Source organism: Zingiber officinale, chromosome 5A, assembly GCF_018446385.1.
Source record: "Zingiber officinale cultivar Zhangliang chromosome 5A, Zo_v1.1, whole genome shotgun sequence".
In the NCBI taxonomy this organism is placed as follows: Eukaryota; Viridiplantae; Streptophyta; class Magnoliopsida; order Zingiberales; family Zingiberaceae; genus Zingiber; species Zingiber officinale.
The window spans coordinates 121,121,416-121,149,275 of record NC_055994.1 but is presented as its reverse complement, the minus strand read 5'-3'; the positions used below and the strand labels follow the sequence as shown (position 1 = coordinate 121,149,275).

The following is a 27,860-nucleotide window of genomic DNA, read 5'->3' as shown; positions in this document are numbered from 1 at the left end:
ATTATCAGCTAAGCACGTTCATTGTCCATTAGAAAGCAAAGTTTCGAAGCTCTTCTTCTTTGAGCTTGCCATTCGACAGATTCCGCCGCCGGCGTCGTCGGATGGCAGCTGCACGCTTACAGAACTCGCCGTCGTGTTGGTAGGTTCGAGAAGGAACTTCGATGGCGGCTTCTACATCGGTTCTGATGGCTCTTCTCCCTCCTTATCTACCCCCAAAACCGACTCCCCCGGCTTCCAGAACCCTACTCGCCTTCTCGCCTCATAACAGATCCTTTCCGACTCGGCCTCGCTCGGCGGATTTTATCCGTTTCCCGACTGATGTTCCTCGTTGCTCCTTCGACGAACAACCGTCTATTTCCGAGGACAGCACCACAAGGTCGATATGACTTCCTTCTGTCTGCTTCACTCCTTGTGTTAAGATTCCTTCTTTTTGTTTTTTTCTTGACGGAGCCATGTCCGCAATTCTGAGGTAAGTTTGCTGCCGCGAATTGGGACCTCCGGAATTGAGATTTTACACAAGTTACAGGTTTTGTTAGGTTTCTGGACTTGTGACAGAAAGCACAGATTGTTGAGTTGTTTTGAGGTAATTCCAATTTTCCAAGGTCGACAGTAGAATCCTCGGTTTTCACTAATTGAGACGTCCCGCTAAATATAACTAAATTGATCTCGTCCCTGGTTTAGAAGTCGACTTCTTTCCAACGAATAAGCACATCGTTGGTATATATGTCTCTCTATCTATCCATCTATCTATATAAATGTTTTCTCTTATATTCGTAGTCTAAGTTCTAACAAAAATAACAATGAAGATGATGAATCTAAACATTGAGTTGTCCAACTGTCCAAGTACAAAGTATGGAATTTTGATTGGATAACTAAACATATCGGGCTCATGTGTGCATATTTTTTCAGCTTCTGCATCATTGAAGGTCCAGAGACAGTCGAGGGATTTGTCCAATTGCAGATGCAAGAAATTGATGACAATATTAAAAGCAGGCGTAACAAGATTTTTCTTCTCATGGAAGAGGTGATTCATGAACATAACATATCTACTACAATGGGAATAGGGATATCTATAGTAACCTGAATTATTTGCTATTCTTTACAACTATACTATAGGTGAGAAGGCTGCGGATTCAGCAGCGTCTTAAGATAGCAGAACATAGTGATGAAGGCTGTGAAGACAATGAACTGCCTGATATCCCATCAACTATTCCATTTCTCTCTCATACGGTGCGACTGACTGAATATTTGGCAATTCATTTTAACATTTTTCAGATTTTAACTCTATTTATTGGTTGAACAGACACCCAAAACATTAAGGCAGCTTTACATGACATCATTCTGTGTTGCATTTGGGATAATTGTGTTTGGTGGTCTTGTTGCTCCAATTGTAAGCTTTTTCCAATCAGTCCTTTTCCATGCATTCATGTTTATCTTCTCCAAATAGTGGAGTAAAATTCTTTGCTGATGTGCTTTTATATTTAGTTGTTTTCTTTTCCTCATAGAATAATGTTTTGTGACAAAATGTGATGATACCTATTATTGGAGAACATGCATATATGGCATGCATTCTGGAACTTTTACTACCAACACTAAACACATTTCTGACATATATTCATTGAAATTGATGATAAACAGAAACTGGAACTTAAGATTCAAAGAAAACAACAAACTTGATTTGTTGTTCTTTCATGTCATTGCTTGTGAGAGGAAAAAATTTGGGAGAAGTTCATAATTTCCAAAACTTAAGTGTGACAAGGCAATCCACCCTGAATTTGTGGTCCTAGTTGGATAGAAGATATAGAAAAGAGAAACAGGAAGTGAAGTTAGTAAGCCTTGTTGACGAGTTAATGAGAGGTAAAAAATAAGTGAACTGAAAGGAAGAATATGATGCCTTTGTTATCCCGTGTATTTTTCTAAATTTACTTAAAAGTTAAATGCTAGTTGATGCAACATAAAAAATTTTGTAGGTGGGGGCAGAGTCACAAGGAGAGATAGATGGTCAATTTGAAATTTTAACTGTGCATGATCGAGATACATTGTGTTGATAGATTACTGAAATTCGATACTACATACAAAAATCCTTCCTGTGTCACTAAGTTAATCATATCTATGACTATTATGTCGTGTCAACACTCGAGACCCCTTGGCGTGCTACAACAAAAATCAAGATGTATTGAAATAACTATTATTTTTTTAGATTGTGTCTATAAAACAAAATATCAAAACTATATTATTTCAGATGAGACAAACTCTCACTAAACTTATGTATATAGCTAACTTAGTTATACACTTATTCTATCTTTTTTTTTTTTTCCTTCTTTGTCTCCATCATCCTTCCACCTCCAATTTGTCACTAACATCATACATCGGAATGCCGACATGGTACAAAAACAATATCATTCTAGTTAAAGGCTAAAACTCCATCATGGCTTGAGGATTTAAATTTTGATTTCATTATATTATAAGGATTTATTTGACCCACAAAATATATTTTGATACCATTCATTATGCACTATTTTCAACCATTTACACCAATTTAAAAAATATTCTCTTCACTATAGTCTGTATGGAATAGGTTATTTATATCCAAGTAGACCATTGTTAGAGTTTTTAAGAGAGACCCAAATTCCTCTTGTTTGATTACCTTCACGTTTTAACAATATTTTACCTCTTTGAATGATTTCTCCCTTGGTGTTGCATCAAGTGGTATCTAACTCAAATTTGGTTTGATTTTTTTGATATGGAATCATGACTGGATCCATTGAAATCTTCCTCTTGGCCCCTCCCTCAAGTCCTTGTCTCTTAGACTGATCGGCTCTTAGAAGATCTTGCTTCCTTGAACTATTAATGTGCATTGTAGATTTGCCTTCCAGATCCTCTTCTAGTCTGATCCTCAACCAGATTTGCATCCCTTTGTGCAATGTAGCAGAGAGCAACCCCTTGTCGAACCCACGTTAGATTGCTTAGAAGGTCCTCCTGGGATCCTCCACTAGTGTTAATTTCCTTGATGGAGAGAATATTTTCCTTGTTCCTTACCACTGTAGATCCACCTTATTTCTCCTTGTTGAAGCCAAATGTCGATCAACTTCCTAATTTCTAGGGATCAGTTTTAAGGTTAGTGATCCTGTCTGGAATCTGAGTCAGACGAAGGCCGGATGAGCTGTTACTGGGTTGATGAAGAGACGACTAGGACGCCCTTATCGCACGTGCCCAAGAGAATGGACCCTCACGCAGCGCTGACGAACGGCGGTCACTGAAGCAGCGGTAGTTCGGTACTTGGAGCTTTGCGCATATTCTGACAAGCACACGGAACGTTAGAAACTAGACATCAGGGAAAAAGTTCCTGGTGCAGGCCCTCCGAAGCTCAAGTTAGGTACTTTTTCTCCGGAAGAACAGTGTACGAAGGAGAAAGAAAAGTAGAACATAAGTGTGAATGCGCGAGAGAGCGTACTTGCTCAAGGGAGAGGACCTCCCTTTTTATATGACAGTGCGTACCTCTGGAGTCTGATTGATATCAGGGAATATCGGGTGTCAGGACCTGTCTGGTGATGAAGGACGCATGACACCCTCTCGTGGATTAGAAGAAGGTTTCATTCGCAGATGACCGCAGACTATTGGAATATTTCCTGACATACAATAGTTATTCTCTGACAGGCAGTTACGATTCTCTGACCTTGTTATCGCGTAGCGCCTTCTATCCCGGCCGGGTATAACTAGGGGTAGCTCGGGGTGATCTGTCAGGTATAACACCTGGCCTAAGTCTTAAGAAGCAGGAAGAGTTGTGGCGAGATCGCTCAAGAGCTGACCGGGAGTTGGCCTGAGAGAACCAGGCCTGGATATAACCTAGCTGTGAAAACCCAACCAGTCGGAGCAGGCCAGGCATCACCCCGGTTACACATCCTGATTCAGGTCTGGGATCCCGATCTGTAATCGCTCGTCGGGTATCATGCGGCTGATGACACCAGGTGGTCTTATCTCTTCTTTCCCTAACTGCTGGCTGTCATGTCCTCCTGATTGTTGACTGTCACGTCCTCCTAACTGTTGACTATCACACCCCTTTGACTTTTGACTGGCACGTCTCCTTGACTTCTGACTACCACTTCTCCTTGACTTTTGAGTGCCTGTCCTTATCGGACTCCACCATTATACATCATATCACAAGCCTCCCCTCAAGCCTCCCCTCCAAGTCTAGTCGAAGGAGGCTCATGTCCGACTGACTAGACCTAGACCCTGGTTTCATTTATTTCACCATTATGACTCTAAATGCTGCTCCTTTTCTCAAATCCTCGGTTGTGTAACCTGTTTAATTGCTCAATCAACCTAGGAGGAAGGGTCATTTTAACTTTTGCATAAGTTGCTTTCTCCTTCCCCTCTTGTTTAAAAGGAGGTCGATCACCATCCATAGAGTCATACTTTCTTTCTAGTGACGCCCCTTACCCATGGATGTGAATTCTGAATCGAATGAACTGCAGCGTCTCCATCAACAATTGGATTAGATGACTCAACTGCTTAACCAAAGGAGCACGACCTTAGCCGAGATGACGCAGGATAGTGATCTTCAATTTTTTCTTCGCCGAGAAATTGAGGAACTTTGGTTAGCCGCTAAACCTCGGGCCTGGGCTGAAGTAGCGTTGAAACAGAAAGCTTATTCAGACTTGGAGAGCCAAGCCCAATTCTTGATCTGTTTGAAAGAAAAACACGCCTCTTCCATATCCCTTCTTTAAGAAGAAAACCGACTCAGATAAAATCATTGCTCAACAACGTCGCATTATTCAGCCAACTAAGGCTGAGCTGATACAAGCTCGAGCTTATCTGGAGCAGGCAAGTCAAGCGGAACACTTTTGCTCGAAGTGCCGATTGACTACTGATACTGGAAGCGAACACTGATCACTTAGATGTCTTAAATGCCAAAAAATGATCCTTCGGAGAGTGTTTCCTGTATTTTATCTATCAAATAACTATGCAAATCTGGTTGGGTTTCGGTTTTTGTTCATGTTTCTTTTTTCCTTTCCTCCCTGACACTTTCTTATTTTATGCAGGCCCTGAGGGGTGGTTAGTGAAAGCTTTGTTTGTTGATAACTCGCGCTGGGGCGAGAGTCCGGAGGCGTGAGGACATGCTCACTTATAACTCGGGCTGGGGGCGAGAGTCTGGAATCCCGACCGAGAGGTCGTTGGTCGTGAGAGCATGCTCATTTATAACTCGCGCTGGGGTGAGAGTCTGGAGGCGTGAGAGCATGCTCACTTATAATTCGTGTTGAGATGAGAGTTTGGAAGCGTGAGAACATGCTCACTTATAACTCGTGCTGGGGCGAGAGTCTGGAATTTCGATCGAGAGGTCATTGGTCGTGAGAACATGCTCACTTATAACTCGCACTGGGGTGAGAGTCTGAAAGACCGACCGAGAGGTCGTTGGTCGTGAGAGCATGCTCACTTATAACTCGCGCTGGGTGAGAGTCTGGAAGCCCGACCGAGAATTGGCCTGGAAGCCTGACAGGGAATTAGCTTGGAAGGGCAGCATTTGTGGCTTGAAAGAGTTGTGCTTGCGGACTTAGCCTAATGCTACTGCGATCACAAACTGCATTACATAAGGCTTTAGTCAAATTTTGAATCTTACTCTGATTCCGAGGATGGGTGGAGGTGCCAAATTTTGATCAATGTTTCCCGCCGTCTCTTGCTTCATTTCTCGAGGCCGCTGCCTGGAATTTTCAGTCCTCGAGGCATGGTCTTCATGAGGTAGGGTGCTCCTGTTTGCATATCACCTCCATGATTCTCCTGTCATGTCCATCATAAATGCCCTTTCATAGGGAGCTGACACGTGCCCCTGAACTTTACTTGTGATGATGTCTGACACATGCTTTCTGCACATGATCCCAGGGCGCTTCTGTCCCTTGATTTGACGGTGTATGCTCCGCCGTTTCGATTGTCCAGTTCGACTCCCGATGCTCCTTAGGGTTTTTAGTTTAAAAACCCTTAAGGCCTCTCGTAGTGACTCACTAGCGCATTGTCTTCCTCCAATCTCTTTTCCCTTGCTCATTTCTGCTTGCTAACCTTCCCTTTCGTGTAAGTACTTCTCATTCTTCCTTCATTACACCTTCGTTTGTTGATTAGATAATGGCCGGAGATATGATAATGCCCTGATATGCCTATTTTCGTTCTGATTTGGGTAGGAGTGACATTAAATTTATATGATGCAGCTTGAGGCTGTCCGAAGCATATCAACTACGCCTCCCTGGGCTTGATGACCATCCATATCCTCCCCCCACCGGTTTCGTGACCTTCTTCAAAGATCAGCTTCTTGGTGGTCTCAGATTTCCCATTCCTTCTTCTCATCCTTGAGTCAGTATTTTGATTTCCCAATTCACTCCCAACGCCTTCCGCGCCATGTGTGGAATGATGATTCTTTGTCGCTTGTATCAAGTTCCTTTGACTCAACTTTTCCACCACTTCTATTCCCTCAAGCGCTCTGAACCCGGAGTCTTCATGGTGTAATTTAGGACTGGGTATAAGTTTTTCGAGGGTATGCCTTCTTCCAATAAAGGCTGGAAGTCCCACTTTTTCTACGTTCAATTACCTGACACCGTGACTTGGCCTGTCGAATGGCACCTCCGTCTTCCTTCTCCCTTTGAGCTGCGGGATCATCAACACCAACCCGCTTGCTTGACCGCCTTCGAAAAATTGGAAGGAGTGCAATTGCAGCTCTCTTCTTTGCTGTGGGAGAGTGTATTATATACCTTTGGGCTAAGCCCCATCCAGACATCCTTGAGCACACTTTTTGGTAAGATTACTTGACTCTCTTTGTACATTTCCACTAACTGAGGTATTCTTTTTTGCTTGCAGAAGTCGTCATGTTTCGAGCCTTCGCTCTTGACTCTTCCGCGATACCTAGTGACATCTTGCGGAAGGGGGTTCAAGAGATTTTGGCAGGCCAGGAAGTTCCTCAGGCCAGCACCTCAGCGGAGGCTTCCTCTCAACAATTTGGAGACCCTGAGGCCCCTGGCACTGAATCCTTCCCCATAGAGGCAGTTGTTGGTGAGAGGGCTCCCTCTCCAGCTCCCGAGCAGGGATTAAGCCTTCAGCGCAAAAGGCGACGCGTTACCCCATCAGTCCAATCTTCACCTCAAAGGCTGCCTGCGTCTCGGGCGTCCTCCAAAGCCAAAACCCCTGCCCGAACAGACACTCCTCTTACCACAGAGGCTATGACCTCTTCCCATGTTCAAGTCCCCGCCCCGGACAGACCATCTCCCGAGCGGGAGACCAACCCGAGGCTTCTACGCCTTCCGCTCTACCATCCTCGAGCCAGCTACCCACTTCGGCTCCTGCTCCTTCTCGTCCTAAGGAGCGCTTCAAGAGCTGGTACGCCTTCATCTCTGCCTTCCAACCGCCCTCCTTACAAGTGTTGGGCTCCATTCCTTCCGCCAGCACATCTCCCAATTGTGGTTAGGTGCAACTCCATGGGGCTCTGGCTGACTCATGGAAAAGCACCGCCGACCAGGTTTTGGAATGCCCTCAGCTGGAGTTGGCTGACTTGTTTTCTTAACTGCTGGTGTCGGTGAGTTTTATCTATTTCCTTTTCGTGTCTTTGAAATATTGCTAATCCTTCTCCTACTTTTGACAGACCTGTGCCATGGGACTAAGCTTCTCACAGTACATGGCCGGTCTGCATCGAGAGAACGATGCCTTGAGGGCTCGTCTTCAGGAGATGGCATCTCCTACGGCAGCCAACCGCATTTTTGACCTGATCACTACCGACAGCCCGATCTAATCCTATCTGCAGATCGCAGAGGAGAAGACTCAAGTCGCCAGATGCTTGGCTCATGTGAAGTCAGAGAAAGTACAGTCCCTGTAGACCGCCCTAAGGACTAGCAAGTCCAAACTTAAGTTTGAGGACTGCGGTGTGCCCAGATCTTAGCCGACCTAGAAGAGAGGGAGGCAGAGGTGACCACCCTCTCTTCTCGGCCGCAGGAGCTTCAAGAGGCGCACAATCTGGAGAGGGACCTGGCGGCCAAAAAGATAGATCTGTCAGTTGGCGCTGATTGGGAAGCTGCCCTTCGGAAGCAGTGGGAGGCGTCTGAGGCTGCTTTCAAGTCTCTGCGAGACGAGCTCTCAGCGGCTAAGGTAGAGACCACGGTTACCCGCCTAGAATTAACTGAGGCACAGGCTAAAGCCCTCAAAGCTGGGGAAGAGCTGAAAGAATATCAGGAAGGCGAGAGCTCTCGTCTGGCAACTTACAAGGCTTCCTAACTAGCCTCCAAAGAGTTCAGGGCGAAGATAGGCAACCTCATCGATTAGATAATTTGCTATGGTGGCGCAGGGGCTTTGCTGCAGCTGCAGGAACAAGGCTTTCTCCTGTCAATCCCCCCGGACACCTTTCTGGACAGGGCCTGCCTCCTGAAAGAGCTTCCTGATGAAACCTTCCCTTCTTTCGACTAGTCTGTGTCCACCTTGTAATTTTCTTCTTTCTTTTGACAAGGGTATAAGGCCTCGCCTCTCTCTGTAATTTTGAAAATTATGGAAGACATATGATTAGGTAGACTATTCCTACTGTTTACTTCTTATGCCCGCCCTAGGCCTATGCTCCTTTTACTTTATATGCCTGAGTAGTTTGTTAAGTGTCTATATGCCTAAGTAGTTTGTTAAGTGTCTATCCCTTTTGCAGGTGCTTGGTCAACTTAAGGCTCAAGTGTCAGCGGCTTGCCCGTTTGACATCTAAGCAGGCTTTAGTCCAGGGTTTTTGCCTGGTCAGGCCTGGTCCGCTTAACACTTCTGCAGGCGTTAGGACATGCGCCCGGGAAGATCACTTTACCTAACCGGGCATCTATCCTAGTTGGCCGATTCAATCCCCGACCGGGTTTAGTGAGTTAGCCACCCGATTAGTCGCGAGCCCCCATACTCTAGGAACCCCGACCTAGTTTTGCAATCTAGTCACTCGACTAGTTGCGAGCCATGATACTTAAGAGTCCCTTTGCGGGTCTAAGGGAGAGCTACTGTAGCCTCGCTTTTTTTCGAAGCCACGACAGCTCCCTTTTGACACGACCTTTTGGCACGATTTTCTAAGATGATCCTACGACTCACGTTGCTTTTAAGCTTGTGGATGACGTCAACTACCTTGTGTATGGATCGTATGATGGGCGCTGATGACGAGACCCTCTGCGCCCCCCTTGACAGCTATAAATATCCTTCTCCTTCCGCTTCACTGAACCTTTCGCCTCTAACTTAAGTCTTCCTCTTGTTTCTGCTACCTTCTGTGTTTTGACCCATTCGCTTTGTGTTTGCAACCTCTCATAGATTCCCCTGCGCCTGCATACGCTCTTGGAGTCTCGATCTTCATCGGTGTGGATCTGGATGATCTCCGCTTCACGTATGAAGTCCCCATGGCCATGCATATCATCATACCCTCTGAGGTTCATAGGGTCTCCTCCCCTCTGACGAGTTATGTGACTTTTTTCAAAGAACAGTTTGTCGCCGACCTTCGTTTTCCCATCCACCCTTTCTTCTCTTACGTAAGTCGCTACTTCCGTATTCCTCTTTGTTAACTTACTCCCAATTCCATACGGATCTTGTGTGGGTTTGTTCTCCTTTGTGAAGTGTGTGAAGTCCCCTGGACTCCCCGTCTATTCCACTGCTCTTCACCTCTCGTCGCCATAGTGAGGGCCTCTTCCGTCTCCAAGCTCGTACTCGTACTATCTTCTTCACTCCCCTCCCATCCTCAGAATTAGAATAGAAGATAAATATTTTTTCCTACGTTTCCCTATCGCCGTGGAGTGGCCTACCCAGTGGCGATCAACTCTTCCTTCGGCGCCCTATCTAGGGGATATTCAGACAGACCCTAACTTTATGGAGGCATCTGCGCAACTAGCAAGTTGGCGCTTTGACTTGCTCATTCTTTTGACAGAAAACGTACTGTTTCTGTTCAGGTTGAGCCGTATGCCTTCAGAGCTACCGCGTTCTTTAGGTAAGGGTTACCCTGTCCTGTCTTGCCTTTGCCATCTTATTCTGATTCTGGTCCTCTCTTGCAGCGAATACTCTGACTTGAGCATCCCTAACCAAGCCTCTCCCACTAAGCGATTTGGAAATAAACCGCCAAGGACGTATAATTTTGGATAGGCGGGGTCTTTTGCATTCTGCTCCGCCCGCCCTATGGGCGACTGCCCCAACTGTTTCTTATCTTGTCTCTCCGGCAACGCTGCATGCCCGACCTGTTCCTGGATCTATAAGGCGTGCTCCTCCAACTCCTCTTGCTCGTCGACCCCAGACTCCATCATAGGAGTCAGACTCAGATGAACAACCGCTCTCGCGCAGGCCAAGATGCAGACCCACTGGACCTGACTTGGTATCCGAGGCCCATACTGCTACTCCATAGTCTCGACCGGCCCCAACTTCTGCTTCCGATCCACAACTCCAGAGCGACCCTATCATGTCGCCAGAAGTTCGGGTAGGAGCTAATCGAGGGAAGCCCCGATCGTTAAAGAAGGGATCGCTCCGAAGCGGCAATCTATACCCAATGCCCCGGTCGGATCCTCTCCCCATCAACCGACCACTTCCTCTCGACATGGCCCTGCTACTTAAGCTGGACCTATCTCTTCCCAACCCAGTCCTTCTGCTCAATCGAGGCCTACTTCCTCTCAGCCTGGCCCTAGCGGGACTACTCCTGACTCATCTCGGTCTCTCTATTCTCGTTTCCGGGCTACTTTGCCCTTAGAGTGGGGATTACGTCGCTATCCTGCCACTCCTGCTCGCTCCGCCCTACTGCGGGTCGACTAGCAACTTAATGGGAGCAAACCATGAAAGCGATGGAGACCGTCTCACTGTCCGCCCAGATGGACCTGTCATCTGAAACTGCTATCATCGTAAGCTTACACTCTCTCCTACGACTCCCTTCCTTCTATCCCAACTTTCTGTTCTTATGAATAGATGTTTGCCCAGTCACTCCGCTTAAATCAGATGTTTTTGTACATACATCGGTTGAATAAGATCTTAAAGGATCGAGTTGCTGACCTAGAGTCTCAACTCTCTGACCCATCTTTCGTCGTGTCCCAACTAAAGGCAGAGGTGGAGACCTTAAGGAAGGTTAATGCCTCCCGGGAATAAACCTTGGGTGAGGCCCAACTAGAGATTGACTGGCTCTGAGATGACAAAAAGAGACTAGAAGCGCTTCACTAGTCATCTGAAGCTAAGTACCAAGAGGAGCTAACCTTGAAGGAGAAGACCCAATAAGAGCTAATTCAGCAAACTACAGTCTGGAGGACTTCAAGCTTATGCATAGACACGAGATGGATCGCCTGACCTAGAAGCTGAACTCTAAGGATATGCTCCTCATAGACTATAGAAGGGATTTAGAGTTTCAAGTAACAGAGCTGGTTTCCTTGCAGGCAGAGCTGTCTCAGGCCCAGTCTGTCCTATCTAGCTCCGTTATTACCTTAGAGACTTATAAGGCCGGGGAGAGCGATCGTCTACAAGCGAGCCGGGAAGAATACTTATGCTCTTCAGAGTTTGACTCTCAAGTGGGGGATCGCTTCGTCTGGTCTATGGCCTATGGTGCAGTAGGAGCGCTCCAACAACTCAAGGAGGGAGGATATCTATCCTCGACCCTCCTGAGGACTTCCTGGATCATCGTCGTATCCTCAAAGAGATGCCTGACGATGTATTCTTAGAATTTAAATAACTCTTCCTATTGTACATGGACATCTGCCCAATGTACTTGTTATGAAAGAAATCCGTGTATTAGACACCACGTAGTTATTGCCTTATATAGAGGAGGATATACAGCATAATTACAATAATACCCCTAGTTTTGTTACAATATTCTAACACCCCCCTTCAAGCTGGAGAATATAGATCATATGCACCAAGCTTGTTGCATATATAGTCAATTCGGGGACCTCTCAGTGACTTAGTGAATATATCTGTTAGTTGATCATGTGAGTTGACAAAACTAGTAGATATTTCTCCCGATATGACTTTCTCTCTAACAAAGTGAAAGTCAACTTCAATATGCTTTGTCCTCTCATGAAAAACTGGGTTCGAGGCAATATGCATAGCGGCCTGGTTGTCACATATAAGTGACATTTGTGTAACCTCCCCAAACCTGAGTTCCTGAAGCCACCGTTTTAGCCATATAAGCTCTTGATTAGTTATGACCATAGCTCGATACTCTGCCTCTGCACTGGATTTTGTCACAACATTTTGCTTTTTGCTTTTCCAAGAAATAAGGTTACCTCCAACAAATATACAAAACCTAGAAGTGGACCTTTTATCAGTGGGAGATCCTGCCCAATCTGCATCAGAGTATCCTACGATTCGAGTATGTCCTTTGCCTGCATACAAAAGACCCTTTCTTGGTGCGCCTCTGATATATCGAATAATGCGAGTCACAACATCCCAATGTTCTTTGTATGGAGAATTGAGAAACTGACTTACTACACTTATCGCAAATGAGATATCCGGACGAGTAACAGTAAGGTAGTTTAGTTTCATAGGATTTGGCTGGAGCTTGACATTAGGATTCATAGGGCTGTCGACTGTCTTTGAGTTTAACATTTCTGTTTCTTCCAGAATATTTATTGCATACTTCCTTTGGGATATGACGATTCCCTGTTTAGACTGTGCTACTTTTATCCCCAAGAAATATTTGAGTTTGCTGAGGTCCTTTGTTTGGAAATGTTTAAAAAGATGTTATTTCACCTGTGAAATCCCAAGATAATCACTACATGTGATGACAATATCATCAACATAAACAACTACGTAGATGCAACCAGTAAATGAGTGGCGATAAAAGATAAAATGGTCAGTCTCGCTCGGAGTCATGCCAAACTGATGAATTACAGTACTAAATCTACCGAACCATGCTTTGGGCGATTGCTTGAGGCCATATAAAGATTTCCGCAGGCGACATACAAGACCAGAAGACTCCCCTTGAGCAACAAAATACGGAGGTTGCTCCATGTAGACTTCCTCGAACAGATCACCATGTAAGAATACATTTTTGATGTCCAACTGATAAGGAGGCCAATGGCGAATCACAATAATTGACAGGAATAGGCGTACAGAAGACATCTTAGTAACAGGAGAAAAAATATCTCTATAATCCAATCCGAAGATCTGAGTATAGCCTTTAGCAATGAGACGCGCCTTAAGTCTATCAACCATATCATCTGGACCAACCTTCGCCGTATACACCCATCGACAACCAACAACTGACTTCCCAGGTGGTAGAGGAACGAGATCCCAAGTCCCACTACTCTGTAATGCACAAATTTCATCAAGCATAGCCTGTTTCCATCCTGGATGGGCAAAGACATCATCTGCAGTCTTAGGAAGAGAAACAGACGACAAGGAAGAAAGACAAGAATAATAGGAAGGAGAAAGACGATGATAACTCAAAGAAACATAGTGAGGAGAATGATTACGAGTGGAACACATACCCTTTCGAAGTGCAATAGGAATATCAGAGTCAGAAGACGGGATCAGAGGAAACGATGAAGGACTTGGCTCCAAAGATGTGTCCACGGTAGTGTCAGGGTCGGTCGGTGGCAAAGCAGGACGAGGACGGTGTTGATAAACTTGCAAAGGAGGAGACGAGGCTGAGGATGATAGAGGTGCCTCCGGAGGACAAAAGATAGTCACTGGTGCATGTGGAGAGGGAGAAACCTTGGACTGAGAAGCGGGAGGCCCAAAAAATGAAACCAAATCAAAGAATGTGACATCAGCAGAGATGAAGTACCAACGAAGAGTAGGGGAATAACACTTGTACCCTTTTTAAGACTGTGGGTACCCAAGGAAAACGCACTTATGAGATCGGGGAGAGTTTATCAATGCTAGGATCAAGATTATGAGCAAAACATATAGAACCAAAGACCCGAGGTGGTAAAGGATGAAGAGAATGATGAGGGTAGAGGATATGATGAGGTATTTTACCCTGGAGAGTGGAGGAAGGCATGCGATTGATGAGATAACACGCAGTAAATATGATATCACCCCAAAACTGATTAGGAACATGAGAATGGAGAAGAAGAGTCCGAGTGGTCTCAAGGAGATGACGATTCTTGCGTTCTGCAATCCCATTCTGTTGAGGGGTATGAGGGTAAGACATGCGATGCAACACATCATGAGATGCTAAGAAGGAACGAAACCGAGTAGAAAGATATTCGCATGCATTATCACTTTGCAAAGTTAGAAGAGAAATACCAAATTGAGTTTTGATTTCATGAAAAAAAGATTGAAATATAGAAAATAATTCTAAACGTTCCTTCATCAGATATAACCATGTATAACGGGAAAAATCGTCTATAAAAGTAACAAAATATCGTGATCTAAATGTAGAAGAAACACGACTCGGACCCCAAATATCAGAATGAACCAAAGCAAAGGGAGACGTAGCCCGACTCACAGTGCGAGGAGAAAAAGAAATACGAACATGCTTACCTAACTGACATGACTCACAAGATAAAGACTCCAAGTGAGAAAGACTAGGATGTAATTTTTTTAATTTATCAAGACCTAAATGACCCAACTGAGCATAAATAAGAAGTGGAGATGCTGCTGCCAAACCAATAAAAGAGGGTTGTTGGAGCCGATAAAGGCCATGAGACTCACATCTGAAGCCAATTATCCTCCCCGTAATCCGGTCCTGTAAGGAAATAGACGTTTTAGTAAAAGAAATGACACAATCGAGTAAGTTGACTAATTGACAATAAATTAAAGGGAACTCCGGGAACATAAAGAACATTATGAATGGGAAGAGACGGAAAAGGATGAACAATACCAATACCCTTGGATTCAGTTTGGGAACCATTGGCCATGGTGATAATTGGTAAATAATCAAATGTAGTGAGAGAAGAAAATAGAGATTTATTACCAGTGATATGATCGGTAGCCCCAGAATCAAGAACCCAAGGACCTGAAGAGCGAGATATGCCAACAAAAGAATTACCAATGTGTGCAACAGTAGCAGTGGAATCAGAAGCCTGACAATTCTCAAACTATTTCAGAAAGTCATTATAGGAAGGTTGTGGGGTTGGATCTAGTGTTAATTGTGAAGTGGAAGCTGAAGAAGCAACATAACTCTGAATGATCTGAGCAGCGCGAGGAGGTTGACCATGCAGACCCCAACACTTATCAATCGTGTGGCTCAGGCGGTGGCAATGATCAAGGATGACCTTTGCCACCCTTGCGAGGCGGAGGTCTGTTGTTGTGTCGAGAGACCAATGCTCACGAGTTAACCGGAACGGAAGGAGGCATCTTCAAGACTTTAGCTGGGACATGGAGGAGAATCGCCCAGGTATTGTCCATGGTAGCTTCTGTGGGACTGCCCAGAATCTGATCACGAACATGAGAATAATATGTGGGCAGGCCATATAAACCCAGAGACATAAAAAATTTCTTCCGATTTTTAAGCTCTTCAACAGGACTGGCCGCAGGTGATAGCAGTTCATTGAAGTCACAAAGAAGGCTAGAGACAGAACCCAGATAAGTTGACATTGAATCCTTAATTTGATGGGCACTGAGAATGGTCATAAGATTTTCACACACTTGTTAGAGTCGTCGAGAGGTGTTTGTAAAAACTTGTTGAGCCTGTGTTCAAATAGCTTTTCAGGTTTTGTGAGTACGGAAGACATTCCTAAGAGATAAATGGATGGTGACTCGGATAATACAACACAATTGGGCGTCAACCTTCTTCCATAGAGGACGATCGACGACTTGAACATCTTCTTCAGTATGAGTGAGATGTGTCTTATAGCCCTGTCCAACAAGCCAAAGCTCAATGTGAGATGCCTAATAGATATAATTTTTACCATCCAACCCCTCGGAAGAGAGGGGTGCAGTGATATGGTTGGTAAAGATTGAGGTATCTGGCTTTGGGGCGCTAGATGTAGCCATTGATTAGGCTCCGGACTGTCGGAGAAACTAACGCCGAAGGATGGACCAACACTGCTCAGAATAACCCTCTGCCCTTGCAACTCACTGGAAGCTGAAGAGTGAAGCCAACTTCCTCCTCTGTTGATATCTCCTTACGCTCGCAACCACGGCGACAGGGAGATACGTTAGAGTAGGGATGGAGAGGGAAATCCACCACGCTGGTGTAGAACCACCCCTCCGGCAGAGAACCCTAAGAAGTGGTCGTTGTCACTATCGTTTCCAGGTTCTGGGACACACCAGAACAGCAAGGAGGTCACGTCTTCAAGCCACCTCACGAGAGAGATCGGGAGCGTCCACGGCGACGTGGAACAAGGAGGCGACCGCCTCGCGAGAGAGATGCGGGTCCAGATCGTGGCGTCCTTCTTGACAGAGGAGGCGAGGCTAGGGCGCGACAGAGAGGCAAATGCAGACAGTGCGATTGTCGGAGGCGGAGCAGAGATAGCGGTCGTCCGTTGAGAACGATACGTCAGAGATGCCCTCATCGTGTCCGGAGAGCTCTGCGCGGAGGGAGAAGTCGGGGGAGGACCACGCGCGAAGGCGAGAAGTGAGCCGTTAAGAACCGCTGCTCCGTGGGAAACCTTGTGCGTGTGCGAGAGAGAGGAACGACAGCGTAAGGCACTGCCTCGTGCGTGTGTGAGAGAGAGAGGAATGACGGCGTTAGGCAGGAAAGAAATTAGAGTTTCTTAAAAACTTGGATCTGATACCATGTTATGAAAGAAATCCATGTATTAGACACCACGGAGTTATTGACTTGTATAGAGGAGGATATACAACATAATTACAATAATTCCCCAAGTTATGTTACAATATTCTAATAGTACTTTATAAAAATTAATTTTCACTATCCTTGCTACTACTTCCTTTTTAGATTTTATGTCTTTTCTTTAGTCTTTACTCAATGGTTTCCTTAGTCCGTACTCAATGGAGCTCGAGTTGTTTAGCACTAGCACGGGGATCTGAGCAGGCTTTAAAGAAGATTCGCACATATTCTAGATTGAGTTATCCCGACCCGGCATTTCATGCCCGGACCAGTCATGCTGTCTCAATCTTATGTTAAGGCCGGAGGTAGTTAGCACTCCATGGACGCCTCTTATCCGGAGCGTTTTGTAGGTAGTAGGCACCTGACGCTAACCTTTTAACAACTTTATACGGCCCGTCCCACTGAGGTGCTAACTTATTTACCTCTCCTATAGGCTTTGTCCTTTTTCACACTAAGTCCCCTTCTCCGAAGAACCGGGGAATCACCCTCCTATCGTAATTTTGATGCATCTACTGTCGATATGTAGTTAACCGGGTAGCTGCTCGTTCTATGGTTTCACTGATGAAGTCCAGTTTTGAAAGTCGTCGCTCGGCATTTCCTGCATCATACAACAACCTTTTGACGGATGATACCCTAACTTCTATGGGCACAACTACCTCACTACCATAGACTAGGTGAAATGGGGTGAGCCCGGTGCTCTCTCATGGAGTCGTCCGGTATGCCCAGAGGATGTTAGGCAACTCTTCCACCCTATCGCCGCCTACATGATCTAGCTTGACCTTCAAATCCCGAACTATCTCTCTGTTGGTAGCCTCCGTCTGCCCATTACTCTGAGGATAAGCCACGATCGTGAAGGCCTGTGTTATTCCGAATCCCCGACACCATTCATGGATCTTGTGTCCTTGGAACTATCTTCCATTACTTGAGACTAGCTTGTGTGGTATTCCAAATCGACATAGGATGTTCTTCCATAGAAATTGAATAACGGCTCCCTCAGTAATCCTGGCTAGGGCTTCTGTTTTCACCCATTTGGAAAAGTAGTCTACTGCTACAAGCAAGAATCGTTTCTGACCTGGTGCCATTGGGAACGATCCTACAATGTCCATGCCCTATTGATCAAAGGAGCATGAGACTATTGAGGTTTTCAGCGTATCGGTCGGTCGATGGGTCAGGTTCTGATGCTTTTGGCAAGATAAGAAGGTGTTCACCAATCGCTGGGTGAGTGGACTAAAAATACCCGACCAGTAATACTTTTCGGGCCAGCATCCTAGCTTCAGCATGGTTAGTGCAGCACCCCTGATGTACTTCTTGCAAGGTATACTCCGCTTCATCCTCACCTAAGTATTTAAGCAGTGGTCTGGAAAATGCCCGTTTGTACAGTTGATCCCCGATCAGAGTATAGACGTGAGCTTTTCTCCTGATCAGTCTAGCTTCTTCAGGATCGACAGGCAAGATGCCCTGCTGAAGATAAATGATCATTGGAGCTCTCCAGTCGATCGACTCTTTTATATTGTTCTTCAAGTCTATCTGAGCTATTAGGAAGCTTTGGATTATTGATCTATCCAACACTCAAGTGGTCAAAGAGCTGACAATTTTAGCTAGTTCATCCGCCCTTTGGTTGTCTGTCCGGGGAATCTTAGTCACTATGACTTCCTTGAAACCCTTCTTCATTTTTTTCATATGCTTCCTTGTATAACTGTAGCTTGTCACTGTTAACCTCAAAGTTGCCCGCTACTTGCTGAGTTACCGGTTGAGAATTTGAGTAAATGACCACCCGGGCAGCTCTGACATGCCGAGCTGCTTGCAGCCTTGCCAATAGCGCCTCATACTCCGCCTCATTATTCCAACTGCAGGATATCTTCCTGAGGGGATATCAGAAGTATCCCTACTCCGCTTCCCTGTTGGGTGGACGATCCGTCTACTTAAGCCTTCCAAGTTTTTCCAGAATTAGTTTGATGGACTTCCGTCAGAAAATCTGTCAAGGCCTATGCTTTAATCGCCTTTTGAGGCTGATACTGTATGTCATATTCTCCCAGTTCAATTGCCTATTTGATGAGACGACCGGCTATGCCCACGTTAGTAAGAGCCTTCCCCATAGTACTATTGGTCAGGACTGTAATGGGGTGTGCTAGGAAGTAAAGTCTTAAGCGGCGAGCCATGAGCACCAATCCATAAACCACTTTTTCCAGTGCCATGTATCGGGACACGACCCCTTTCAATAAGTGGCTGAAGAAGTACACTGGCCGTTGTACATCATCCTGTTCTTTCACCAACACTACCTCCACGACCTCAGGGGTAGCTGATAGATAGACCTAAAGCGGCTCCCCCGCAATAGGTTTAAACAGTGAAGGCAAGGTCTCCATGTGCTTCTTCAACTCTTCGAAGGCTTGGTTGCATTACTCATCCCATTGAAACTTGGTCGCTCTCCTGAGTACCTTGAAGAAAGGCAGTGCTCGATCTGCAGACCGAGATATAAACCTGGGCAGCGCAGTTTTTTGCCCACCAACTTCTGGGCCTCTTTCAGATTTTGAGACGCTTTCATGTCTCAAAGTGCCTAAACCTTCTCCGGGTTAGCCTCAATTCCCCGCTTAGTAATGAGGTATCCCAGGAATTCCCCCCGAGCAAGCACTTCAGTGGATTTAACTTGAGCTCATATTGCCGTAGGGTGTCACAAGTCTCCTCTATGTCAGAAATCAAATTTATGGCTAAGGTGGATTTAATGAGGATGTCGTCTATATAGACCTCCATGTTCCGTCTTATTTGCTCTCGGAAGATCTTATCCATCATTCTCTGATAGGTAGCTCCTGCATTTCACAATCCGAAAGGCATGACAGTGTAACAAAAAGTACCATCTGCCGTGATGAAGCTGACCTTTTCTTGATCTTCCAACGCCAGAGGGATTTTGTGGTATCCCTGGTAAGCGTCAAGCATGCAGATCCTTTCGCAACCCGAGATTGAGTCCATCATCTAATCAATCTTGGGTAGCGGGTAACAGTCCTTAGGGTTAGCACAGTTGAGGTCTCTGAAGTCGACGCAGACTCTCCACTTGTAATTGGGTTTTGACACCAGGACCACATTAGAGAGCCAGGGCGGGAATTGTACTTCTCTAACGTGCCCTGGCTTTAAGAGCTGATCCACCTCAGCTTGGATGATCTTATTTTGCTTGGCCAAGAAGTTCCGCTTCTTCTGCTTGACCGACCGGGAATCAGATAGAAGATGTAGTTTATGCTAAGTTACTTCGAGCTTGACTTCGGGTAGCTCTTCAGGGGACCAAGCGAAGACATCTCTATTACGTGTCAAGCATTTGACCAGATCTGTCTTGAGCTCGATCGGCAGGTCGCTAGATATGGGGGTGAGACTTTCCGGATGCTCGGGATAGAGCTGGCCCTCCTCCCAAGGTATCGGTTCCTCTACTATAGGTAGAGGTTCCTCTTGGATAACGTGGATTCTGCCATCCTGGGTTCTTTAAGCCTTGCGAACACCTACGAGAGACCAATTGCTCACCTTTGACTTCCCTAACCTGGTCTCCTACTGAGAATTAAATTTTCTAATGGAAGGTGGATATTGCCGCCCAGAACTCATGTAGTGCCTGTCTTCCCAGGATAACGTTGTACGAGGACGACGAATCCACAACTATAAAAGTGCTTCTCCGCGTCCTCACTAGGGGCTCGCTACCCAAAGATATGGCTAGCTTGATTTGGCCCATGAATCTTACTTCATTGTCGGTGAAGCCGTATAATGAAGTGGCCATGAGCTAGAGCTCACTGGCATCAATTTGCATGCCCTCGAATGCATTCCTGAACAACACGTTGACAGAACTTCCGGTATCAACGAAAACCCTGCCACGCGACTGTTAGCTATGACGGCTTTGATTATTAGGGCATCATCATGAGAGAGCTCCAACCCCTCCAGGTCTTGCGACCCAAAACTGATTGTGGGCCTGTCAGCTTGCTCCCGGCTACATCTTACAGCGTATATCTCCATGCGACGCTCATGAGATTTCCGAGCCCTAGCGAAATCTCCATCTGTGGCCCCAGAGATCATGCTGATATCTCGGATGGCTGCATTTTCCCTGTTCTCCTCTTCTCGAGATTCTCCTGGCTCCTTGTTAGGGCTCGGCTGCTGGCTTCCTGACTTGCTATGTCGAGCGGGGATTTATCTGACTAACCTGCCGCGGCTTGCTGGTCAGCAACCTCTGAAGTTGAGGCACGATCTCTAGTTGAGGCAGATCCAGTTCAGCTGCGCACCGGGAATCACTGGCGAACTGGACGCAATCCCTGGTGGCATGATGTGGGACCTATGGTAAGTGCAATAGCGAAGTCCCCACTGGCCGGGTCTTGGGGCTTGGACAGCTTCTACCCTTTGGGCCATCCGAGAGTCCTTCTGAGGCGGGAATCCCGGTCGGGAATCCCTTGCACGCGGAAGAGGCTGAGCTGGTGTTTGGGGTGGCCTCTTCTCCGGTTTGTTGGTAGGGGCGGGCGCCTTGTCCGCTTTTCGCCGAGCCGCTTGGGCTTCCTCTACGTTGATATAACTGGCAGCCTTTCCTAGCATCTCATCGAAGTTCTTCACAGGCTCTTGGATGAGGGCTTAGAAGAACTCCCTTTCTACCAGACCATGGGAGAAGGCGCTCATCAGTGTTTCAGAGGTAGCGGACAGGGTGTCCTGGGCTACCTGGTCGAAGTGTTTGATATATAACTTCTCAAGGGCTCAATAGACCCTTGCTTGAGGGCAAAGAGACAATGGTCTGTATTCTGGTACTTCCTGCTATTGGCAAAATGGTGCAGGAAAACAGTCTTAAAATCATAGAAGCAGGTGATGGACCCATTCGGCAGCCCATCGAACCATTTTTGTGCCGAGCCAAACAGGGTGTTTAGGAACACTCGACACTTGATGGCGTCGCTGTATTGGTGCAGCAGCGCAACGTTTCGAAACTTCCGAAGATGATCCTCCGGGTCCTTCTACCATCATATTCTCCAATAGCTGGGGGTTTGTACCCCTTCGGTAATTTCTCCTCGAGTACCCTTAGAGAGAAAGACACTTGCTTCTCAGGCTCTCCCTGGGGCTCCTCCCTGAGGACTATGGCTTTCCCTTTCTTCGAATATCTGGGCGGGGAACTCTCCGCGATAGAGGCATGTGGTTGCTCTTTCTTATTGTAACAGTCCGAGCCCTTGTGATAATAGTCCGGGCTAGGCTCCCGATAGAAGGCTGGAGGGAAATCCTCGGGCTATTTTCTCTTAGACCGCCCATCCGAGACGCGAGTCGGGTCCTTGGAAATCATAGACATCTTGTACGGTCGTGAAGCAATGGTTTGTTTTTCGGAAACCGCTCGCTTCTTGGCCTCCTTGAACAGTTCATATTCTCCTGCTGTCATGGTGACGTTGATTCTTTTGGTATCCTCCATCTTCACGTTCCAGAACAAGTGAAGGAGATTCCCATAGACGACGTTAAATTGATCCGGTTCGAAATCTGAGTCAGACGAAGGTCAGATGTACTGTTGCTCGGGTTGACGAAGAGACAACTAGGACGCCCTTATCGCACGTGCCCAAGAGAATGAACCCTCATGCGATGCTGATAAACAATGGTCACTGAAGCGGCGGTACTTAGGTACTTGGAGCTCTGCGCACACTCCAACAAGCACACGGAATGTTAAAAACCAGACACCAGGGAAAAAGTACTCGACGCAGCCCTCCGACGCTCAAGTCAGGTATTTTTTCCCCGGAAGAACAGTGCACGAAGGAGAAAGAAAAGTAAAAGATAAGTGCGAATGTGCGAGAGAGTGTACCTGATCAAGGGCGAGGACCTCCCTTTTTATATGACAGTGCGTACCTCTGGAGCCTGACCGATGTCAAGGAATGTCGGGTGTCAGGACTTGTCTGGTGATGGAGGATGCATGGCATCCTCTCGTGGACTGAAAGAAGGTTCCATTCGCAGATGACCGCAAACCATTGGAATATTCCCTATATGCAGTTATTCTTTGACAGGCGGTTACGATTCCCTGACCTTGTTGTCGCGTAGCGCTTTCTATCCCGCCCAGGTATAACTAGGGACAGCTCGGGGTGATCTGTCAGGTATAACACCTGTCCTAAGTCTTGAGGAGCAGGAAGAGTTGTGGCGAGATCGTTCAAGAGCTGACCGAGAGTTGGCCTATGAGAGAACCAGGCCTGGATATAACCTAGCTGTGAAAACCCAATCAGTCGGAGCAGGCCAGGCATTACTCCGGTTGCACATTCTGATTTAGGCCTGGGATCCCGATCTGTAATTGCTCGCCCGGACATCATGCGACCAATGACACCAGGCGGTTCTACTTCTTCTTTCCCTAACTGCTAACTGTCACGTCTTACTGACTGTTGACTGCCACGTCTTCCTGACTGTTGACTGTCACGCCCCCTTGACTTCTGACTGTTACGCCCCCTTGACTTCTGACTGCCACATCCCCTTGACTTCTGACTGTCACTTCTCCTTAACTTCTGACTGCATGACCTTATCGAACTCCATTATTATCCACCGTATTAGTTAGAATCTGGTCCAACCTCCTTGCAAATTAGAATGGGAAGTTTGGGTAATAATTCATCACACCAACAGGTGGAGATTTGTGCATGACAATTTCAACAGTAGATATACGGATATCACCTCAATATAATCACTTTTTGAAAATTATTTCTTTTATTTAAACTTTTATTTGTTTAATTAATTTTCTTTGTCGACCTTTGTCTTTCTTACAAAAGCCTAAATTCCATGACACTTTAGCTCTCATTTGCCTCTCTTCTTTATTCCTATTTTATTATGCTACCTTATTTTATAATTTTTAAGATGTTTTCAACACGTCATCAATCAGATAATGCTAAAATTGTTTCCATATTTAGTAACTTGTATTTTGAGACCAACGGTCCTTTAATGAGGTCCCTGACACCTCACCACATATAAGGAACATTTTATATGCCATTAACTATGACCCAAACCTACAATTTTAACTTCACCAACAAAGAAGAAGCACGACATGAAATGGTCAATTTTCATTAACTTCAGGAATAATAGAAATTTAGGTGTTGAAAAGCTATAGAATGTTCTTTTGCAAACATACCAAAAAACTTCAAGAAGTAAGAAATAAATTTGAACAAGCTAAATTATATTGTAGATAGAAAATTTTCCAATTTATGGATGAAAGAGAAGGTAGAAGTGGCAAGGGGATCTTGACAATCAAGGGTTTCAACTTTGTCTCTGTTAGATGGAAGGAGGGAGTGCTGAGGCAAGAGTTAGGTAAAAAATAATCTTAGTGAGCAAGATTTATAGCTAGGGCCAGCGAGATAGCAGTCCATTTAGAGAATTCTAGCAATAACAACCAAATATTTATTCCACTAAGTGAGGTTGGCTATATGGATCCTCCTATGCTATTGAGCTCGATTCCCTACTATGCCCTCATCTATATTTAAATGAATTTGATCTTGATTTATTGTTGCTAAATAAGTCTTCTTTGGTCTCCCTCTTTCTCGATTAATATGCGTATTTGTCACGGCCTCATATCACCTTATCGGGACATTTATTGGTCGTCTAATTTCATGTCCATACCATTTTAAATGCATTTTTGGAGTTTTATCTCAATTGGCACAACTCTGATTTATCTCATATGTTCGCACATCCATCTTAACATCCTTCTCTCCGCAACTCGTATCTTCTTCTCATATGCTTAATTCATATCCAATATTCAACTCTATATAACATAGTAGGTCTAAATGTTATATTGTAAAATAACCCTTGAAGCTTTAGAGGTACCTTACGTCTTGCAATCACAAAGAACACCTAACATCCTCCTTCATTTCAACTATCCTGTGTATATTCTATGTGAAATATCTATATCAACCCCTCCATCCTGTTGCAAAAACAATCCTAGATACTTAAAACTCTCAATTATATATAACTCATCTGTTATCTTAACAATTACTTTACTATGTTTATTACTACTAAACTTAAATTTCATAAATTCTAGTTTTCCTTACTAAGCCTAAAATCTCTCTCTTATTTATAGTGTTTTTCATCAAGATTCGAACTTAATATTTACTCTTTCACGTGTTTCATTGACCGAAACAATGTCATTTGCAAAATTAGATTGTTGGGTCATGACACTTCACTAGCTGTCGCAATGCCTCATCTTCCTTCGGACTCCTCAACCCTTTGATTTGGTTCATCTCCCTTCTCCAAAAATAATCTTGTCGAGCAAGATTTTGAGGGCTAGGAGGGCAGGATGGATTGAAAGGGAGGGAAAGGAGAGCTAAGAATCTTGTTGAGGCTAGAGAAAGACATTGAGTATCCTGACTCTCTACTTCGGAAGGCAACAAAGAAGAGAAGACAAGGGTGAACTGCAGCAGTGTTTTTAAAATGGTCAACATGGGGAAAAGTTTGACTGTGAATTAAAAGTGGAAAAGGGAGATGGACCGGCAGACAAGCTGAAGCTAACACATAACGTTACAATCAATCTATGTTGCATGGATACGGGTATTGTATCGGACACGACACGGAAAATTTTAAAAATATAAGACACGATACGGCTAGGATACGATGATTATTAAAAAATATATATATATATAGTAAAAAAATTAAAAATCCTAGAATAGAAAACCATATTACATCAATCATAATATCCATTACAAACAAAAGTAAATATAACAAAATATAAAACACCAAATCCATCTTCAACAAGTAAAAAAAGTAAACATCCATATCGTTCTCATCACCAACACCGCTTTCGTCAGTAAGTAATTAATTTATTAATTAGTCCTCATAAATTTATTGTTTTTGCAACTTTTAATTTTTTGCAATTGAGCCTAAACGTATATGGAAATGTTTCCCATCCGTGTCCTAGCCATATCCGATTAGTTAAACTTTAAAAAAGTTAATGACAATTTTTTCCATATCCGGCACGCGTATTTGCATGTCATGTCCGACACTTCAATTTTTTTTTTTTGAGTGTCCATGCTACGCAACAATCAACATTTCACCTTAATTTTTATTAATTAATTAATTAACTAATCAAATATTGAAGTTTATTTACGAATGCTTAGAAAAGTGTGGAGAAGTAACAAATAATTGCTGACTCTTTTAATAACATCAGCAGTAGATGTAGGCATCACAAAAATTGGCAATGCTTTTTAAAGCATCATTATAAAAGTGTCAGCATTCGATGCTTTTCTTGTAGTGGTTTAGCAACATCCTTTTAGTATTTCATTCTCCTATACAAAAATGATCTCTGAAATTACCACAAAGAAAGTAAAAATAAAGAAACTGTTATGCCGCTGTCTTGTCAACTAGACAGATCTTCCGTTTGTTCTTCTTAGTGATGATATTTTCTTAAGCATGATATTCATATTGCAATTACATGTGAAGTGCATTGTTCTTAAAGACAAGGAGGAAATGAATTAGCTCCTGATTGTAATTTTCTTCTATTCTTGGGAATTATGGTAGATTCCAAGGAATTTGCTTCATTCTAAAATAATGACAAAAAAGAGTTTATCTATTTAAATATGTTATATCCATTTTGTTAGAATTTAGGGATTTGGATTAAGAGGAATTCAGTTACCCATAAACGATGTATTAATTAGATCCATGGTTTCAGTTTGTTGGAATTCCTTATTCCCATGTAGTTCAGTAGCTTGTAAAAATTTCTGCTGATTTCAGTATTTCATGCACATTTGAAGTAGTAATATGAAATTATAAATTATTGCTGCTTTTACCTATGTTTCTGATAACTATAACCAATAGGCAAATGATTTCTTACATGATACCTTACTGGATTAGAAGAACAATTATTTGATGATCACGACTATTGAGATTCATCACATAAAATTGAATTTTAAGACCTGTTTGTTTGTTATTGCAGCTGGAGCTAAAATTAGGACTTGGTGGTACTTCCTACGAGGATTTCATAAATAACTTGCATTTGCCTCTTCAACTTAGGTATTCCTATTTCAAAGCAAAGATCCAGTACAATTTTTTTTAGAATAAATTTTACCTAAAGTTTTTCTTTTACTTTTGTTTAGTCAGGTAGATCCTATTGTAGCATCCTTTTCAGGTGGTGCAATCGGTGTGATATCAGCCTTGATGGTGCTCGAAACCAACAATGTTCAACTACAAGAAAAGAAGATATGCAAATACTGCCATGGTAGTGGTATGTTATAATTTTATGCTCTGGTACTACAAGCATTGCTTCATGTTTTTTTTTTTTTGCTTATGGATGCATGATTAGTGATGCTGTTCGACTTTCTTGGTGTACAGGGTATTTAGCCTGTGCTCGATGTTCTGCAAGAGGTTTGTTCTCGAGCATAGGGACAAATTCAATTTCTGATGGTCGCAGTGATTCTTCACAGCTATCTACTACTAAAAGGTGTCCAAATTGTTCAGGGACTGGAAAGGTCTGGTTCTACCTTAATTTACACTTCTAATACTTTTTCCAGTTAATTGCTCTGCCACCCTTCTACAAATGGTCAATTAGGCCAAATTTTGATATATTATTCGATATCTCATAAATGGTAGCTACAAAATCCAGAACTCGTGTTCACAGAGTTAATAGATGATTGATTGAACTCCAGTTCATTAGCCGTTTCCAGATAGTCCATCAATCTCCCCCATCAGCCAAGGAAATATATATTTGAAAAAAAAAAATGAACCAATCATTATGAATTGATTATCATGGGTAAGGGAAGCCTAGTTTTCCTACTTTTACAAGGATTAAACAAGAATACCTACTGACTAGGATGCCATAGGTGACTGCTTAATTTTGTAAAATTTGATATATTTATCAGCAGTTAAAAAGTTTGTCTAAAGGGATCATTGATGTTTTTATGCAAATATGCTGCTCTACTCGACATGTTATCTTAGCACTTTATTTAACCACACTCTACCTAATTTCTATGGTTTTCTAGAGATATACCTCTTCATCTGTCTTAATCTGATTGGATTTTTGCAGGTTATGTGTCCAACGTGCCTGTGCACTGGAATGGCGATGGCAAGTGAACATGATCCGCGTATAGATCCTTTTGATTAAAGTGTTAGGGTGATGTTTCCTGGTTTTTTATAAGACAGTTATTTTTTTCAGGGAATGCTGCGATGCACCTGAAATTTTTTTCATTTGCTGTCTATTAAGAGGTTGCATTATTAATTGAGAATTAAGGGTTCAAAACTCATTATAATT

At 44.2% G+C, this 27,860-nt stretch overlaps 1 protein-coding gene across 1 annotated transcript; it reads left to right on the top strand.

Annotated features, from left to right (window-relative positions):
- Positions 1-27,852, top strand: LOC121981513 (protein ORANGE-LIKE, chloroplastic-like). Its single transcript, XM_042534075.1, has 8 exons — positions 1-376; positions 910-1,024; positions 1,117-1,230; positions 1,304-1,390; positions 26,550-26,626; positions 26,710-26,837; positions 26,945-27,081; positions 27,636-27,852. The coding sequence occupies exons 1-8, from the start codon at positions 162-164 to the stop codon at positions 27,711-27,713; spliced, it is 951 nt and encodes a 316-aa protein (XP_042390009.1). The 5' UTR covers positions 1-161; the 3' UTR covers positions 27,714-27,852.
- Positions 27,853-27,860: the final 8 nt, after the last annotated feature.

Excerpts from the sequence above, each read along its gene's own strand:
- LOC121981513 (XM_042534075.1), top strand. The coding sequence starts at position 162 with ATGGCGGCTTCTACATCGGTTCTGATGGCTCTTCTCCCTCCTTATCTA. Across the intron at positions 377-909 it reads TCCGAGGACAGCACCACAAG|CTTCTGCATCATTGAAGGTC; the intron begins GTCGATATGACT and ends ATATTTTTTCAG. Across the intron at positions 1,231-1,303 it reads TTCCATTTCTCTCTCATACG|ACACCCAAAACATTAAGGCA; the intron begins GTGCGACTGACT and ends TTGGTTGAACAG.